General features: G+C 51.6%; 7 protein-coding genes across 7 annotated transcripts; 4 read left to right on the top strand and 3 right to left on the bottom strand.

Annotated features, from left to right (window-relative positions):
• Nucleotides 1-580: 580 nt before the first annotated feature.
• Nucleotides 581-3,262, top strand: EDD37DRAFT_392779 (origin recognition complex subunit 1). Its single transcript, XM_062812251.1, has one exon. It carries the CDS (start codon nt 652-654, stop codon nt 2,932-2,934), a length of 2,283 nt encoding a protein of 760 aa, XP_062669878.1. The 5' UTR covers nt 581-651; the 3' UTR covers nt 2,935-3,262.
• On the bottom strand, nt 3,041-4,194 carry EDD37DRAFT_564632 (alcohol dehydrogenase; the record flags this gene model as incomplete). Its single annotated transcript, XM_062814019.1, has 3 exons — nt 3,041-3,894; nt 3,961-4,050; nt 4,101-4,194. 3 exons carry the CDS (start codon nt 4,192-4,194, stop codon nt 3,041-3,043), a joined length of 1,038 nt encoding a protein of 345 aa, XP_062669877.1.
• Nucleotides 4,195-4,558: 364 nt separating this feature from the next.
• On the bottom strand, nt 4,559-7,486 carry EDD37DRAFT_629912 (pre-mRNA-splicing factor cef1). The gene has a single exon (XM_062816548.1). It carries the CDS (start codon nt 7,360-7,362, stop codon nt 5,020-5,022), a length of 2,343 nt encoding a protein of 780 aa, XP_062669876.1. The 5' UTR covers nt 7,363-7,486; the 3' UTR covers nt 4,559-5,019.
• Nucleotides 7,487-7,560: 74 nt separating this feature from the next.
• EDD37DRAFT_629911 (ribosome biogenesis protein Nop53/GLTSCR2) lies at nt 7,561-9,024 on the top strand. The gene has a single exon (XM_062816547.1). It carries the CDS (start codon nt 7,684-7,686, stop codon nt 8,980-8,982), a length of 1,299 nt encoding a protein of 432 aa, XP_062669875.1. The 5' UTR covers nt 7,561-7,683; the 3' UTR covers nt 8,983-9,024.
• A 122-nt stretch (nt 9,025-9,146) lies between these two features.
• On the top strand, nt 9,147-11,574 carry EDD37DRAFT_665602 (uncharacterized protein; the record flags this gene model as incomplete). Its single annotated transcript, XM_062819253.1, has 4 exons — nt 9,147-9,765; nt 9,816-10,520; nt 10,570-10,712; nt 10,765-11,574. Exons 1-4 carry the CDS (start codon nt 9,297-9,299, stop codon nt 11,572-11,574), a joined length of 2,127 nt encoding a protein of 708 aa, XP_062669874.1. The 5' UTR covers nt 9,147-9,296.
• Nucleotides 11,575-11,802: 228 nt separating this feature from the next.
• EDD37DRAFT_392583 (histone acetyltransferase htatip) lies at nt 11,803-14,152 on the top strand. Its single transcript, XM_062812249.1, has 5 exons — nt 11,803-12,112; nt 12,191-12,218; nt 12,402-12,475; nt 12,527-12,561; nt 12,610-14,152. Exons 1-5 carry the CDS (start codon nt 12,030-12,032, stop codon nt 14,049-14,051), a joined length of 1,662 nt encoding a protein of 553 aa, XP_062669873.1. The 5' UTR covers nt 11,803-12,029; the 3' UTR covers nt 14,052-14,152.
• EDD37DRAFT_392621 (CTLH/CRA C-terminal to lish motif domain-containing protein) lies at nt 14,153-15,655 on the bottom strand. The gene is made up of 5 exons (XM_062812250.1): nt 15,533-15,655; nt 15,422-15,482; nt 15,295-15,361; nt 15,041-15,236; nt 14,153-14,853 (listed from the first exon to the last, which is right to left on the bottom strand). Exons 4-5 carry the CDS (start codon nt 15,215-15,217, stop codon nt 14,254-14,256), a joined length of 777 nt encoding a protein of 258 aa, XP_062669872.1. The 5' UTR covers nt 15,218-15,236; nt 15,295-15,361; nt 15,422-15,482; nt 15,533-15,655; the 3' UTR covers nt 14,153-14,253.
• Between the last annotated feature and the right edge of the window lie 16 nt (nt 15,656-15,671).

The raw sequence follows: 15,671 nt of genomic DNA, 5'->3' as shown, positions 1-15,671 counted from the left end.
TGATGTCTTTGTGTCTCACTCCCGAGACAATGCTGATGGTGTTGAAAATAGGCAGGGTGGCAGACGGCATGGAGTTGAAGTAGTGAAGAGGCATGGACAGGGGGCCCTCTTCGAAGACAATGGGACTTCCTGCCTTTTTGAACTCAGCTTACGCCGTTGACTCCAACAAAGACCGTGCCGCTTGTGGCAGGAGTGCTTCTCTACCACAAGTATACAGCTGTTTGAAAGTGGACTCCGTCGGAAGGGAGTACGCTTCATGGCAAACAGGGTAATGCCGCCGTCCACGAAAGTACCAAACAACTTCTATTTCTTCTGTATAGCCAGAGGTCCTGCACATGCGGCAACGATCGTCTTTACTCTCGACCATGAGACCCTCTGGACCAACACCACCAGGATCTGCCTACCATGGGTTTATGTACAACCTTTGAGTGACCATGGTGCTGCAGCGGAATGAAGTCTTCCCCATTGCAGTAGATGAGCAAACATGCCAAGAAGATGCTGACATAAGACAGAATACTTTTCGCGTCACGACGCGTCAAACTACGCGTAAAGTGGAATTGAGACATCTTGTAATCGACTCCTGTCTAGCACAGTCTAGTGTCCCTACCATAACTCGAAAGTATATTAGCAGTCTTGTAAGACACAGTCACTATGCAGAGACAAAAGAAGTTTGCGACCAAAGGTGGTCTTCATCGCGAAGATTCCGATGACGAACTCGGATACGAGGATCACCCCTGGCAATGGATATATGAATATGAGGAAGACGAACCAGCCAACAAAGGAGAACCGCCTTCGAAGAAACGAAAAACAAGCAATGTCAGACCGACTTCAAGAAAACGTCCTATCGTCGGTGCTCAGATGAACTCATTTGTTGTCAGAATAGGAGATGCTATCTTGCTGAAATCACCCGAGCAAGGCAAAGACTGGGTTGGACTCGTCTGTTCGTTCTCCGAAACCGACGAGGATGGCGACGAGGACATGTCGGTGTACATCCAATGGTTCTGTACGCCTGAGGAGTTGGCATTTGGGAAAAGATCAAAGATCCGACCAGATGTGCTTCCAAACGAGTCATACATCACAACAGATTTCAATATGAACCCTCTAACCGCAATCAATGGCAAGGCAACAGTCTTGTCAACCGATGCGTTTCTCAAGAAGTACCCGGATGGGAAGCCGCCAAAGTCTAAGTCTGGGGTCAACCAATTTGCAAAGACAATCCATTGTCGGCGAGGGGTCAAGCAAAGAAACTTGCAATTCACCGAAGAATTCGTCTGGGAAGACATCTACAAAGGCCCAGAAGACTTGCTGGACCTCATCGACTGGATGAAGGAGCAGACGAAGAACAAGAGAAAGCAGACCTTCGAAAAGCAAGAAGACCTTGAATATGACCAAAAGAAAGAGACTGTGCAAGATGAGCCAACAACACCACGTAAGCGGAAGAAGATGACCTCCGCTGTTTCGACTCCACGGTCGTCCATCAAAGGCTCAAAGTACAGTACACCGACGCACAAGCGGATTATGATCAAGAAGCCTATTGAGATCACTCCTTTAGGAACGCGAATCCTGTCGCCGGCACAATACATGTCAACCCCATACTCACACGCACGCACAACTCTGCATGTTTCTGCATTCCCGACCTCCCTCCCGTGTCGATCCAACGAGTTTACCACGGTCTACTCGCATCTCTACTCGGCCATTGTCGACGGGTCTGGGGCCTGCATCTACATCTCGGGTACGCCGGGCACGGGTAAGACGGCCACAGTTCGTGAAGTGGTCGGCACTCTCCACCAAGCTGTCTTAAACGAAGAACTTGACGACTTCAACTTTGTCGAGATCAACGGCATGAAGGTCACAGAACCACATCAGTCATACTCACTCCTCTGGGAAGCATTGAAAGGTGATCGAGTCAGCCCCAACCACGCCCTAAGTCTGCTGGAACAAGAGTTCTCGCACCCTTCGCCCCGACGAATTCCCTGCGTCGTCCTCATGGACGAACTCGATCAGCTTGTCACGAGGAACCAAAGCGTCATGTACAATTTCTTCAACTGGCCGGCAATGCGGCACTCGAAGTTGATTGTGCTTGCCGTTGCCAATACGATGGACCTTCCGGAGCGGACTTTGTCCAACAAAATCAGCTCGAGATTAGGGCTAACCAGAATCACCTTTCCTGGTTACACGCATACGCAGCTGATGGAAATCATATCCTCAAGACTGGAAGGCGTGCCGGGGAACATTGTCGACAAGGACGCCGTACAATTCGCCAGTCAGAAAGTAGCCGCAGTTTCAGGTGATGCTCGTCGTGCGCTGGATATCTGCCGCCGCGCTGTCGAGATCGCAGAACAATCACAGCAGAAAATCAATCCTACTTCTGCAAACGACGTGGGTACGGATATCGAAGTCGCTGCCGATACCCCCAGCCGGAAAGGGAGGAACAAACCCGCTACGATCAGCACGAAAGACAATCAACAAGATGATGCTCCCAGAAAAATGGCTAGAGTCACTATCGCAACGATAAGACAAGCCATCAATGAAGCCACCTCGTCTCCGATTGTTCAACATCTACGATCGTTGCCGTTGTCATCTAAGCTCTTCCTCGCTGCTCTTCTTGCTCGTACCCGTCGCACCGGTGTCGCCGAGTCCAATTTAGGCGAAGTAGTCGTCGAAGCCAAGCGCATCGCCGACGTCGCTGACAACAGTGCCATCCATGATTTTCTGCTTGTCGATGACTCCACTGGAAAAACGTCATCCAAGATGCCACGAATCCTTGCCCTCGGCGCCGCGGCAATGGAGCTGGTAGAAGCGGGCATCATAGCGATGGAGACGAGAAACAGAGGTGAAAGAGCAGGCAAAGTCAGATTCAAGGTTGGAGAAGAGGAGGTGAAAAGCGCGCTTATGGGTGACGCAGAGGTCAAGGGCTTGGGTTTCAGTTCCTGAGAACTGATGCTGTCCAGCAGCATTGATCATGAATGAACATATAAACATGCACATCGCTGCGCTGGTGGCAATCCATAATCATGTCAGAGCAAAGGCTTGACCCTGCTCAAATTGTGATCAGCATCTTCAGAGCCTCATGCTCAGCCGCCGCCTTGAATGTGCTGTACGCCTTCTCCATCTCCTTGAACGGCAGCTCATGCGTGATCAACTTCCCAGGCTCTATACCTCCGGCCGCGAACAGCTTCAGTAACATCGGCGTGGTGACCGTATCAACCAGCCTCGTGGTCAAGGACATATTGCGATCCCACAACTTCTCAATCTTCAAAGTGCAGCTCGTCCCATGCACGCCGACGTTCGCAATCGTCCCGCCCGGCGCGACCAGATCCTGCGCCATCTCCAGCGTGGCCGCCACGCCAACAGCCTCAATAACGGCATCACACCCAACTTTATTCGTGAGCTTCATCACCGCTTCTTCAGCTGAGGTCTCTCCGCTGTTGATAATGTGATTGGCTCCAAGCTTCTTCGCGATTTCCAAACGCTTGGGGTCCCGATCGATCACGATGATCGTGCTGGGTGAATACAGCTTGCTCGTCATCAGTGCTGCAAGGCCGACAGGTCCCGCGCCCACGATGGCGACACTGCTGCCTGGCTGGACTTTACTGTTCAGGACTCCGCACTCGAGACCCGTAGGGAATATGTCGGAGAACATGACCAGAGCCTTTTCGTCGACACCCTGGGGAACATGGTGCAGACTGCTGTCTGCCTGTGGGATGCGCACATACTCGGCCTGTGTGCCGTCGAGGGTGTTACCTAAAATCCACCCTCCCTGAGTGCAGTGGCTGTACATTCCGCGGCGACAGTACTCGCAGGTCGCGCAGCTGGTGATGCAGTTGATGAGTACGTGGTCGCCCTTCTTAAAGCGAGATACCGCTGCGCCGGGTTCTTGTACAATGCCAACCCCTTAACACACTATCAGCCTTGCGGTTTTGCATGGGACGGGCAGCGTTATTGGTGCTTGGTGCTTACCTTCATGCCCCAAGATCCTGCCTGGCGTAACGGTTGGAACGTCGCCATGCATGATGTGCAGGTCTGTTCCACAGATCGTGGTGTAGACGACTATTGGCAGTGAGAAGACCATCGTGCATTGGAAAGGGAAGAGATGTCACCTTTCACGATAGCATCAGTTGGCTCCTGGAGTTGTGGGACTGGGTGGTCTTCCAGGGCGAGTTGACCTTCACCTTTGTATACAAGTGCTTGCATATTGGAGGTCGAAATGTATGCTCGTGTGCTCGATTTGGATGCGCTAGCAGGCACTACTGGTCGATGTAGAGCTGGACGTTGGTTGGGTGTGAAGTTTGTTCCTCTTCTGGCTTGGTTGACGGTCTTCCTCGGTGCAAGGGCGTTGTGGCTGGAATAGTAGTGTACTCTGAGGCTGCTACAGAGTCGGAGAGATGGCTTAGTACGGTGTGACAGACTTGCTCTTGCTGAGCAAGACCCTAGGATGGGCTTGAGAGCAGATAATGCTGGTCTTGTAGTTGTTGGAACCATGGTTGGTCGTTAGCCGAGCACTGTAAGTACTCATGTCGGACTTATACCACGAACGAGTCGTGTCTGACATGATCTTGCGTCCGGTGATGGGAAAAACTGCTCTGGGTCGCCGTTGGATCCTAGCGACCTCGTGATGGTCAGACCACCTGTGTAGATCTTGACATCTCATGATTCGGTACTTTCCGTGCGGAGTGCAGGAAGCCCCTCTTTGTGGTCGGATGTTGAGCGAGGAGTACAGATGTCCTCGCTGAAAACCTAATGGCTTCGATCAAGGTATCGTTGGCCTGGCATCCTCGGACAGATGGAGTGGTAGATCTTGCAACGTGTTGCATGTCCCGAACCGAGCAATGAAAGTAAAGGGGTTTTGCGGCATGAGACAGTGAGGCACTATTTGGCACCCGCAGATCGCAAGTTGGATGGAACTATAATAGGGACCAAGAACCGAGAATGAAAGGGGTTCTTATAACAATGTCATCAATGACGCTTGGTCGATTGATACAGTAGCCCATTACATGTTTGTCGACAGGCAACTCCGAGCTAAGCATGCCCATTGACCCCGTTGACCTGAGGGATGCTCTTCTGCTTCTCGTCCAACTCACGCAGTTCGTCCCTTGTAGCACGATAGTCCTCCTGCGCCTCTCTCTCCCTTCGGCTCACGAGATTTACCTCATCCCTAAGACTCTCAAGTCGTTTCGCCAGCGCACCCTCTTCAGCAATTTGCAATGACTTGAACCCCTCCAACTGGGCACGCTGCTCCTCGATCTGCTTGTATACAGTGCCAATCTTCTGGACCAGCGTCTTCTGCCGTGCTTGATAACCGCCCAAGTGCAGCGACAGCTTCTTTTCCAGCTTGTTGCCTGCCTCGGCAGCATTCAGGAGCTTTGTCTGCGCCTTTTGGAAGGCAGTTTTGTATTCTTCAATGGTGGCGTTCTCGAACAGGGCACCTGGTTCCGGCTCGGTAGCATGTAGTTCTTGCACAGCATCAACATAGATTTGCAGATCTGCGTCGTTGCATGCGGCTTCTACTTCTTCTCTCGCCTTTGACAACAGATCATCGGATAGCGACGTTAGTCGAGGAGGTTTGCCAAGCACCTTTGATCCCGGCAGAGGAAATTTCTGCGCGTCGTGCGCCATAAGGAGGGCGGCTTCCTGGGCAATCATTTGTTGGATTGGATCAGTAATTGACGTTGCTTCGGAAGCAAGAGAGTTGTAATCGACCGTAACGGGCCGGGGTAGAGAGCGTTGGTAGACCTGAGTCTGCCGTCGAAATTCTGCAGCGGCAGCGGCTTCTTGTGCCTCGCGTTGACGTCTGTCAATTTCTTCTTGGTCTTCCTTATCCGCTTTCGCCGCGTTAAGTGACTCTTCTTGCTCCGATGGTAGGACTTCCAGCTCCCAGTCTGTCTCTTTTGGTCTGGGAAGCGAGGCCAGCTTAGCTCTCAGGGATGATTTCGTTGCAGTTTCAGCTAGACGGAGGTCGCGAGGTGTCTGTGCCACCAGTTGCCGCTGTCCCTGCTCATTGATTGTGAAGTTGTCCCGTGGCGTGAGCATTGGAGTCGCTCCGGGTAGTTGTCCAGCTGGTCCGCCATGGCGGAACGGTGTGACCATAGGATTCGGCGTAACCATTTCCTGCCTTCGCGGAGCAATGCCATCGAATCCTGTTGAGCTGGTGCCTTCGTGTAGAGGTGTGTTTTCACCACCGAGCAATGACGACTGAGTTTCGGTCAAAGCTCTTATATTTCGAATCTCGTTGGCTATATGGTCTTCTTGGGCTGGCGCGCGTGGAGTTCGTATAGGGGTCGCTCCAACCATGTTTGTATAGTTCGATACTAGACCAGGTCCGTCCTCATCGTCTTCGCCAGCTGCTTTGATCGCTCTATCGCCAGCCATGCCCATCTTGACAATCTCTTCTAGCTCGCCTTCGCTGACTTGAGGAGCTGGAAGGTTCAAAGCCCGCCGCTTACTTCGTTGTTCTGCCTCGCGGATGCGTTGCATCTGGCCAGCTTTGGCCGCTGCAGCTAATGCTGCCGAGGATGAGTTGTCCTTGCCTTGCTTCTGGCGTTTGGAGCCCTCGTTGTCTTCGGGGTCGCCTTGTCTCTTCCTCGCCAGCTGTTGCTTCCGTGGATCGAACATCTCCCGCTCCCGCTCATTCTTTGCCTCTTCCTCCTGCGTGTCGTGGAAACCCGCTGTAGCTAGCTTTTCGAAGGGAATATCTGCGTTGTAGTCCATCTCGCCCTTCTTCCGGTTCGTGATCTTGATATTGATGCCGGCATTTTTGAGCTCACGTCGCTTTTGAAGCACAGCTAACCTTCTTGACTCTTCTAGCTGTCTTTCTCTAGCTTTTCGTTTGGCTTTCTTGCCTTGTGTGTTTGCTAGACGCGCACGTGCCTCGCTGAGCATTTCCTTTTCATCCTCATCCAGGTCTATTGTATCAGGCCTTGCGGGCTTGGATTCTGGATCAGGGTCGAGTTCTCCGGGACGCAGCTTCCGAACCTGGTCTCCAGTTGGTGCTGCGGACTCTCCACCTTCTGGTCCTCCGAGACCCAACTCATCGTTCTCGCGTGCTTCTGCTTCATCGAGAAGTCTCTGATATCGTTCGAGGCACTGAGTGGCTGTGCGACCGACAATAGGTGCTATCGTCCGCCATTGTGTGGGCATCAGCTTTGCCAGATGCAGGAGTTTCTCGTCTTCCTCCTTCGACCATTCGATCTTGCGGATGCCAGGATCCAGCCATTCGGTCCATCTTGCCTTGCATTGTTTCGGGGTTTTTCGCGCCAACAACGACGATACTCGAGCCCACTGGTTCAACCCATACTTCGATATAGCTGCTTTGAGGATTTCATCCTCGATATTCGTCCAAACACCTCCTTTGACAACGGGCATTTTGTCGGAGGCCGCTGCGAAGTGCAAGCGGTTGTCAAACTCTGACTTGGTGAAATGTAGACTGCAGTGAGGGAGAGATGTAGGCGCAGGTCGTTAATCTTCGAGGCGGAAAATTCTTGTCTGAGAGTGTCAAGCCAAAAGATGAAGCAGTAAACAGGCGGAACTCTGCTAGGAGAGTCACTGTCAGACCAAATAATTCTTGACGAGCCTTGGCGGCATGCGGAGAAATCTCATGTGAATGCGGCGGCACTTTTTTCAGTTGCGCGTTCAGTACAAATTGGTCGACCGCTCTTTTCAGAACAGCACTTCTCAACCAGCAAGATGCCTTCTGAAATCGGTGCCCCTCAACAGCACAAACAGCCATCAAGAAAAGGCAAGAAAGCCTGGCGCAAAAATGTCGACATTACACAAGTTCAGGAAGGCCTCGAAAATTTGCGGGAAGAAATCATACAAGGCGGGCCCGTGGCCGAAAAGGCATCCGAAGAACTGTTTGCACTCGATACAACAGGATCAACAGATATTGCGAAAAAGTATAAGTTACAAAAGCCTCTGAAGGTGGACGAAATCCTTAGTAGACGGTCTGCGGTGCCGGGATTGGGAAGTAGAAAGAGACCACATGGAGCAATCACAGATGGAGTCCTCGAGATCACGAACAAAAGACAAAAGCCAGATTGGGTGAGCAAGAAGGAAGTCCAGAGACTCAGAAACAATATCAATACAACGTCGTTCTTGGACAACGAGAAAATAGATGGTGATGGAACAGGTTTTGATATATGGGGTGTCGACTCTGTGCCCAAAACTCAAGAAGAGCAGGCATCTGTTTTGGAATATGTGCCAAAAGCAAAAGCCAAGGTTGCGCCCCCTACTATTCGGAAAGCGCCTATCGCTATGACAGCGGACGGTCAACCGGTACGCGCTGTGCAGCCACCGAAGGCGGGCGCAAGCTACAATCCGACGTTCGAGGATTGGGACGACCTGTTGAACGAAGAAGGAGAGCGTGAAGTCGAGGCAGAGAAAATCCGTCTGCGTCAAGCTCAAATAGAGGCAGAGAAGCAAGCGAGGATCCAAGAGTTGGCGGCATTGCCGGAACCAAACCCTGCGGATGAAGAAAGTGCTTGGGAGGGGTTCGAGACAGACAATGACGATGCGCAAATGCTGAAGCGGAAACGTCCCGAACGAAAGACAGCGACCCAAAGAAACAAGATCAAGAGAAGGAAGGAGGCTGAGAGACAAGCGAAACATGAAAAGCGGATGGGCGATAAGCAAAAGCAGGTCGAGCAGATGATATCGGCTCTGATCAAGCGTCAAGAGCACGAGACGGCTTTGGCTATGAAGGGTGCAGATGACGAGGAGACGCAAGAGGGTAATGACCGAGTGTTACGACGCCGCAAGATGGGCAATTCTGTCATACCAGAGAGACGACTCGAGGTTGTCCTCCCTGACGAGCTTCAAGAATCGTTACGGAGACTGAAGCCAGAAGGAAACCTGCTTAACGATCGGTTCAGGACTCTCCTGGTGAATGGGAAACTGGAAGCTCGAAAGCCGGTGCTTCAGCCCAAGAAAGCGAAGAGGGAGTACACGGAGAAATGGACCTATAAAGACTTTAGCGTCAAGGTGTAGATTGAAATCCAAGAAGACTTTCATCCATGGTAAACGAAGAAATGCTTCATTTGGGCCTAGGGAGCCTATCCTGATATCTTATCCCGCTCGGGCCCGCCTATGACATGCCAAGGCGCCTACCCTAAGTAGCCCCCAAACCATTTAGGAGCTCCATCCCGAGTCTCCAACCTTCACGATAGCGTGCGTCAGTGCAGCAGTCTTGTGCTCGCCATCTTGACGCAGCTCAATGCGCGAACTGTCGTTGACCTGAACAGTGTTCGGCATCATCGAAAATATCCTGCCTGCACTTTCTGTTCTGATTCCTGCACTTCAGCATGTCTTTATTTGGTTCCTCTCCCACGGAGAGTGCTCCATTGAATTCCAAGACGCTTTTCGGCGATGAACCTGCTCAGCCTCCGACTTCGTCCTCACTCTTTGCGGATGCAGGCGGTGATTCGCCATGGTCGATGCCAACGCCTAAGAGGAATGCGCGCCAGAATTTGGTTAAGAACCTTCTCCCTGCCACAGACGTTCCCGAAAACTACGTGGATGCATACGACACCGTCCTCAATGTGACTGAGAGAACTGGAGTTGGCATCGGTGTGGCTGCAGTGAAGAGTATACTGCAAAGCAGCAATTTAAGCGAGCAAGAACAACACAAGATCCTGAGCTTTGTAATACCGGGCGGACAGGAGAGTGCGAACGGTGTTGGCAGGAGCGAGTTCAATGTATTGCTTGCGCTGATCGGACTGGGTCAAGAGGGCGAAGACATCACGCTTGACGGTGTTGACGAACGAAGGCGGAGTGAGTGCGCAAATGATTGATATGATGCATCGGGACTGACATAATCTTAGAACTACCTGAGCCCAAGGTAGGCTACATAGACCAATTACGATCCAACGCTCGTCCGCAACCGATTCCTGCTACGGAAGCAAAACCCACCCCGGCAAGGCCTCAGCAGCCTCGAAACGAATCCTTCGGTACAGACCCGACATCAGATCCCTGGGCAAGTCCGTCAAACAACAAATTACCACCTCCGTCGACGGCGGCACACACAATGCCAACCAATGGTCTATCCGAACCCAGCCTTAAGACCGCCCCTAACGGTATAGGAAGGACAACAAGTGCCTTCACTACGAGAGGGGATCAGGAGAGTCCTGGTGCTGGTTCGCCAAATGATACGATTTCCAGTGGTGCCGTCGGAGGCTGGAATAGCTACAACGGAAGTACGGCAGGCTTCTCAGAGCAGCCAACACTTGGGGGTGGCTTTGGCGATGCAGGCGATGATCAACAGCCCGGCCGATCTGCTCCCAACAATCAGACGTCCGTGGGCCGGAGTATCGTTCTACCTTCCGGCACCGGCGAACAGGTCACGGTAAGCATGCTCCCAGACAAAGAGGGCGTGTTCCTGTTTCAACACCGCAACTACGAAGTCAAAACACTCCGGCGGGGAAGCAGTGTTGTCAGGCGGTACAGCGACTTTGTTTGGCTACTTGATTGTTTGCAAAAGCGATATCCTTTCCGACGTTTGCCGCTGTTACCGCCAAAGCGAGTTCAAGGTATGCAATCCCGTCACTACTCCCGGCTCCTGCTGATACGCTTTCGTAGTAAACGGGACACACCTTTCGGGCGACACACACGTCTTCCTCGAGAAGCGAAGAAGGGGCCTCATTCGGTTCACGAACGCTCTAGTCCAACATCCTATCCTGAGTCAAGAAACCTTGGTAGTGATGTTCTTGACTGTCCCTACCGTAAGTCCTTCCCAACCGCCCAAAATACCAACGGGCTGACAACTGACATTAGGAGCAGGAATTGGCCGTGTGGCGGAAGCAGGCCACGATATCAGTACAAGAAGAGTTCACTGGCAAGGCGCTACCTCCTGCACTTGAGGACAGTCTGCCTGCCAATCTACACGATCTATTCGAGCAAGTCCGCGCTGGCGTGAGACGGTCAGCAGAGTTATACATCAATCTCTGCATCATTTCGGAACGGCTAGTCAAGCGCAATGAAGGGCTCGCCGCGGAGAACGCGAAATTCAGTACTACGTTGATGCATCTTACCGAAAGCTCGAATGACACCTATGCCATCGATACAAATGACGTACCTCTGCTGAACGAGGGCATAACTGCAAGCGCCAAACATCTATCGACACATCAGACGTTATTAGACGACGAAACAAAAGCCTGGGACACGGGCTTCCTTGAAGATCTGAAAGCGGTCCGTGACAGTTTTGTGTCGATGCGAGACATGTTCGACCGAAGAGATCGGTATGCACGGGACAATATACCTCAGCTCGAGAGGCGAATCGAAAACTCGGAGCACAAATTACAACAACTGCGACAGAAACCACCCGGGCAAGTCAAAGCCGGAGAGATGGAGAAAGTCGAGAGCAGTATCATGTCGGATAAAGAAAGCATTGTTCAACAACATGCTCGTGGAGTGTTCATCAAGGAATGCGTCAGAGATGAAATTGTGACCTTTCAGACCTCTATCTACGCTACCAGCCGTATGCATCAAGACTGGAGTCAAGAGCGGGTCAAGTATACGGAACTACAAGCGAGCAACTGGAGGGGTCTGGTCGATCAGCTTGAAAGCATGCCCGTGGGAGAATGAGTTTGGTGTTGAGCGTTCAAGACTTTGCTAAGAACCTTCCCTTTCCATATCATATCCATGGCATTATGGCACAATGGTTGGCAGTAGATGCCAGTAATATATACGGATTATTATCTTCAAGGTTTAAGTGTATCAGAGCGTCGTTGGCAGTTTGCAGTGAATGCGAGGCTGAACTATCGTATGTCTGTGCAGGTTTGCGATTGTGACGCCTAATCCGATTGAAGTGCAGCCTAGCCGTAACCCCAAAACTTTGCCGCTCGAGGCCAATAATCCAGCGGCCAAGAGGCGCCTGTTGAACCTTTAGCGCCTTTCTAACTGCCCTCCAACTTTTCACCCGCAGCACTGCTCGCCGCCAGAACAGATATCAAAACCCATTCAGCCATCGTTTCTTCACCACAACACTCTCAAAACTCCTATCGAGCGATCAAAATTGTCGCACCGATCCAGCGATCACAATGGCGGGCGGGGACCACGGCTCCGAGGCAGTCGGCACACCTGAGCCTGTGATCAAGGGCTTCGCCACGCTCACGCAACTTCAGTAAGTCATCAATGTCCATATCTTTGGAAAGGTCATGATTCAGAGACGTGAAAAATGATACTAATATATCGATAATAGGATCGGTGTGAAAGTCGTTGCGGAAAAGGTACGTTTTCTTCACGGTTTTCATTTCCTCGTTGTATGCATCACGTGACTCTTTTCTGTTCCTGGAGCGAACGGGAACAAAGGACTTCGAAGACTGGAGGTCTCGTTCGTTCCAATCCCGATTGACCGACTACGCGCGCAAAGACTCGATGTGGAGGTCTACGAAATAGACTAACATGCTCTGTGTCAACAGAATGGCGAGCCGAGAAAAGCCGAGATCCTCTCGATCAAGCAGAGAAATGGATTGTTAACATTCTAGTACGTTGATGTGATTCAGTTGGGTTTGGATTACAAGCTAACGACCTGCAGCGTTCACTATGTTGAATTCAACAAGCGTCTTGACGGTAAGAACAATTCGCTTCTTCTATCAGACCAACGCTAACGCGGTGTAGAATGGATAGCAGCAGACCGTATCGACCTCTCACAAGAGGTGGAATGGCCTGCACCCGAAAAGCCCGAGAAGAAGAAAACCACCGTCACGACAAAAGCGCCGTCGACGAAAGCCGCCCAGGCAAAATCCATCACAACAACGAAAACTACCGGTCGACCGCGGACAGACTCCAGACCCGGATCCGCGACACCAGACCTTCTCACATCCAAAGCCGGAAACGACCGCAAACGTCCTGTCCCGTCCAAGGCCGGCGGCAAAGAGAACCGCGAGGAGGAAGATGGCGATCCGTCTTTCGCACAGGCAGGCACACCGCTGGCCACTCTCAGCCATGAAGACAGCAACGAGATCCCCGCTGGCGGGGATGTCGAGATGACGGACGTTACGAAGACGGAAGAAAAAGTTGCGCCCATCATGGAGCCCGAAGAGGAAATCGAGAAGCTTCGCACCGGAGGCTCGATGGTGCAGAATCACGCTCAACTCCATCTTGTCCGAAATCTGGAGAAGATCCAGATGGGCAAGCACATCATCGAGCCGTGGTACTTTTCGCCGTACCCACAAGAATTCTCGGATGTGGACATGGTGTACGTCGACGAGTTCTGCCTGTCGTATTTCTCTTCGAAAAAGGCCTTCGAGCGACATAGGTCGAAATGCGAGTTGCGTCACCCGCCTGGCAACGAGATCTACCGTGACGACTTTGTGAGCTTCTTCGAAGTCGATGGTCGACGGCAGCGCACGTGGTGTCGCAACTTGTGTCTGTTATCGAAACTGTTTCTCGACCACAAGACGCTGTATTATGATGTCGACCCCTTCTTGTTCTACTGCATGGTTACGCGAGACGAGCATGGGTGTCATCTCATCGGATATTTCAGCAAGGAAAAAGAATCGGCCGAAGGGTACAATGTGGCGTGTATCCTGACGCTGCCGCAGTATCAGCGACAGGGTCTGGGAAGACTGCTTATCGCCTTCTCGTACGAGCTGAGCAAGCGTGAAGGCAAGCTCGGATCGCCGGAGAAACCTCTTTCAGATCTCGGGTTGCTGGGATACAGGCAGTATTGGAAAGAAATCCTAGTGGAACTGCTTTCGGATCCTGCAAGGTTGCCGCCACCAGGATCAGCGAGCCATACACCGTCGTCTGAGCATCTGCATCCACACTCGAGTTTAGGCTTCCCGACGCCTTCGTCGCAGTATTCCTCAAGTATTGCGGAGATTGCGAGTCTGACGGCTATGACGGAAAAGGATGTCCATGAACAACTTGAGGTCCTGAAATTGCTGCGCTACCACAAAGGTGCGTGGATCATCGTCGTTCGAGATGAGTTACTCGAATGGCAGGAGAAGCGTCGAGAGAAGGAGAAACTCAGAGGGGCCACCAGGAGGATTAATCCGAGCAAGTTGCAATGGAAGCCGCCCGTCTTCACAGCTAGCAGCCGGACGTGGAATTGGTAGGCCTTCTCAGCTCAACGGGAGAGATGACTTGGAGATAGTGTCCTTTCAGCGAGGCGTTGGCGGTATTTTGAGGATTGCTTCAACATCTTTTGCGAGCTTCCAGTAGTCATGTAAGCACATCTAAGTGCTCTGTATCCATAGTTGGTATTCGGCTTTACCCTTCAATCCAAGCAGCATAATGATTGGTACTTCTGGTCGGACCTCAAGATGTAATATTCGTATAGCGGGCAAGATCGGCATCACCACCGCCAGCACCGTCTTCGGCACCATTTTCTGTCATCTCAGTATCTCCATGGTGTCCGTTGTGGCTATCCTTTGGGTGCGCGTCGGCATCAAGACCAAGGCTGAGAAATTCTGGCAAGTCCACCTTCTTCTCCCTCGCAAGCCCTTCGGCCCATGCGCGAGCTCTTACAAGGTACCGGATGTTTGCTTCTCTTCTCTGGTCCTGGGACTGGAGAATGGCTTCATTGACGTCCTTAGCGACCTTCCGTCGTAATGACGGGTCCACAAGTTCAGCCAAAGCACCGAAATCGGCCTGGACTTGTGACGTTGATTGACCAGATGAGCTTGAGGAAGCTGCTTTGGTCCACGAGTCCTTGGGAACTATCAGAAGTGCCATCGCTCTTTCGAGGTCGTTTTTGAATTGTTGTTCGAGAGGCGCGTATGGTGCTAGGTTGTTCTGAGCAAACTCAATGGCTCTGCCTACGAGAGTAGCATCTGAGGAAGCAAAACTCTGACGGATGAGTTCGACAAGCTGCAACCGCAGAAGCGAGAAGTGGAGCTTTTTGTCGGTATCAAGGAGCTAGTTCAACGCCATGTCAGCTTCTGTATGACCTGAAATGGTAGGAAATATAGGCGGGATATGTTGTGCAAAATCATACTGAGGACTGAAGGTGTTTGCTCTCATCTCTGCCCGAAGGCTATGAGTGGTGCATGAAAACCAATCTAATCATGCTAGAATAGGACAGCGAATTGTGGACAGGACTTACTTCAGGGTTCAGCTCATTGATGAACTCGATGGCTGCTTGTAGATCCCCCCGATGAATGGAATCTCGAATCTGGACACGTTCTTGGATGCAGCTGAAGTCGGCGCGAGGTCGAATATTGGCTTCGGAGGCGAACTTTTCAGCAGCTGACGGGTACCCTTCTGTGATCAAATAGTCCATTATGAGGTTGTTCACATCACTGTTGCAGATCGCATGTCAGCTTGTGTGGCTGATTGCGTTTTGAGCGCTGTAAAGACTTTGACTCTTTTTCAGAAAGCAAAATAACATAGTTCTCCTCAAGGTGTTCAGAGAGATTCCCATTTTGTCAAAAGTACATCTTGTGAGATCGAAGGCAACATAGGCAGACCAGGAGGAGGAGAACATACGTCTTTGAGATGTGAGTGTCAGCGACGCGTCGCTCAAACGGGTGAGCTGTAACAGCAGCCTGCAAGGAATTAGCATGACGAAGTCAGGAAGTCGAGTAAGTCTGCATACCATCTTGATAGATTCAGGAATGCGGTTGGTGAGGCTGTCCTGTCAGCCTAGAAGACTGCGTCAACGTCTACATAACATGGCGAATACAGCGAGGCTGAAAATGTCAAGAATCTCTTACAGAAGACGTAGTTTTGTGGGA

Source organism: Exophiala viscosa (genome assembly GCF_022695815.1).
Source record: "Exophiala viscosa unplaced genomic scaffold EDD37scaffold_5, whole genome shotgun sequence".
Classification (NCBI taxonomy): Eukaryota; Fungi; Ascomycota; class Eurotiomycetes; order Chaetothyriales; family Herpotrichiellaceae; genus Exophiala; species Exophiala viscosa.
This window is presented reverse-complemented; position numbering and strand designations above follow the sequence as displayed.

Excerpts from the sequence above, each read along its gene's own strand:
- EDD37DRAFT_392621 (XM_062812250.1), bottom strand. The coding sequence starts at position 15,217 with ATGGACTATTTGATCACAGAAGGGTACCCGTCAGCTGCTGAAAAGTTC. Across the intron at positions 14,854-15,040 it reads TCAATGAGCTGAACCCTGAA|CTCCTTGATACCGACAAAAA; the intron begins GTAAGTCCTGTC and ends GCGTTGAACTAG.
- EDD37DRAFT_629911 (XM_062816547.1), top strand. The coding sequence starts at position 7,684 with ATGCCTTCTGAAATCGGTGCCCCTCAACAGCACAAACAGCCATCAAGA.
- EDD37DRAFT_392583 (XM_062812249.1), top strand. The coding sequence starts at position 12,030 with ATGGCGGGCGGGGACCACGGCTCCGAGGCAGTCGGCACACCTGAGCCT. Across the intron at positions 12,476-12,526 it reads AATGGATTGTTAACATTCTA|CGTTCACTATGTTGAATTCA; the intron begins GTACGTTGATGT and ends AACGACCTGCAG. Across the intron at positions 12,562-12,609 it reads ATTCAACAAGCGTCTTGACG|AATGGATAGCAGCAGACCGT; the intron begins GTAAGAACAATT and ends AACGCGGTGTAG.
- EDD37DRAFT_392779 (XM_062812251.1), top strand. The coding sequence starts at position 652 with ATGCAGAGACAAAAGAAGTTTGCGACCAAAGGTGGTCTTCATCGCGAA.
- EDD37DRAFT_629912 (XM_062816548.1), bottom strand. The coding sequence starts at position 7,362 with ATGCCCGTTGTCAAAGGAGGTGTTTGGACGAATATCGAGGATGAAATC.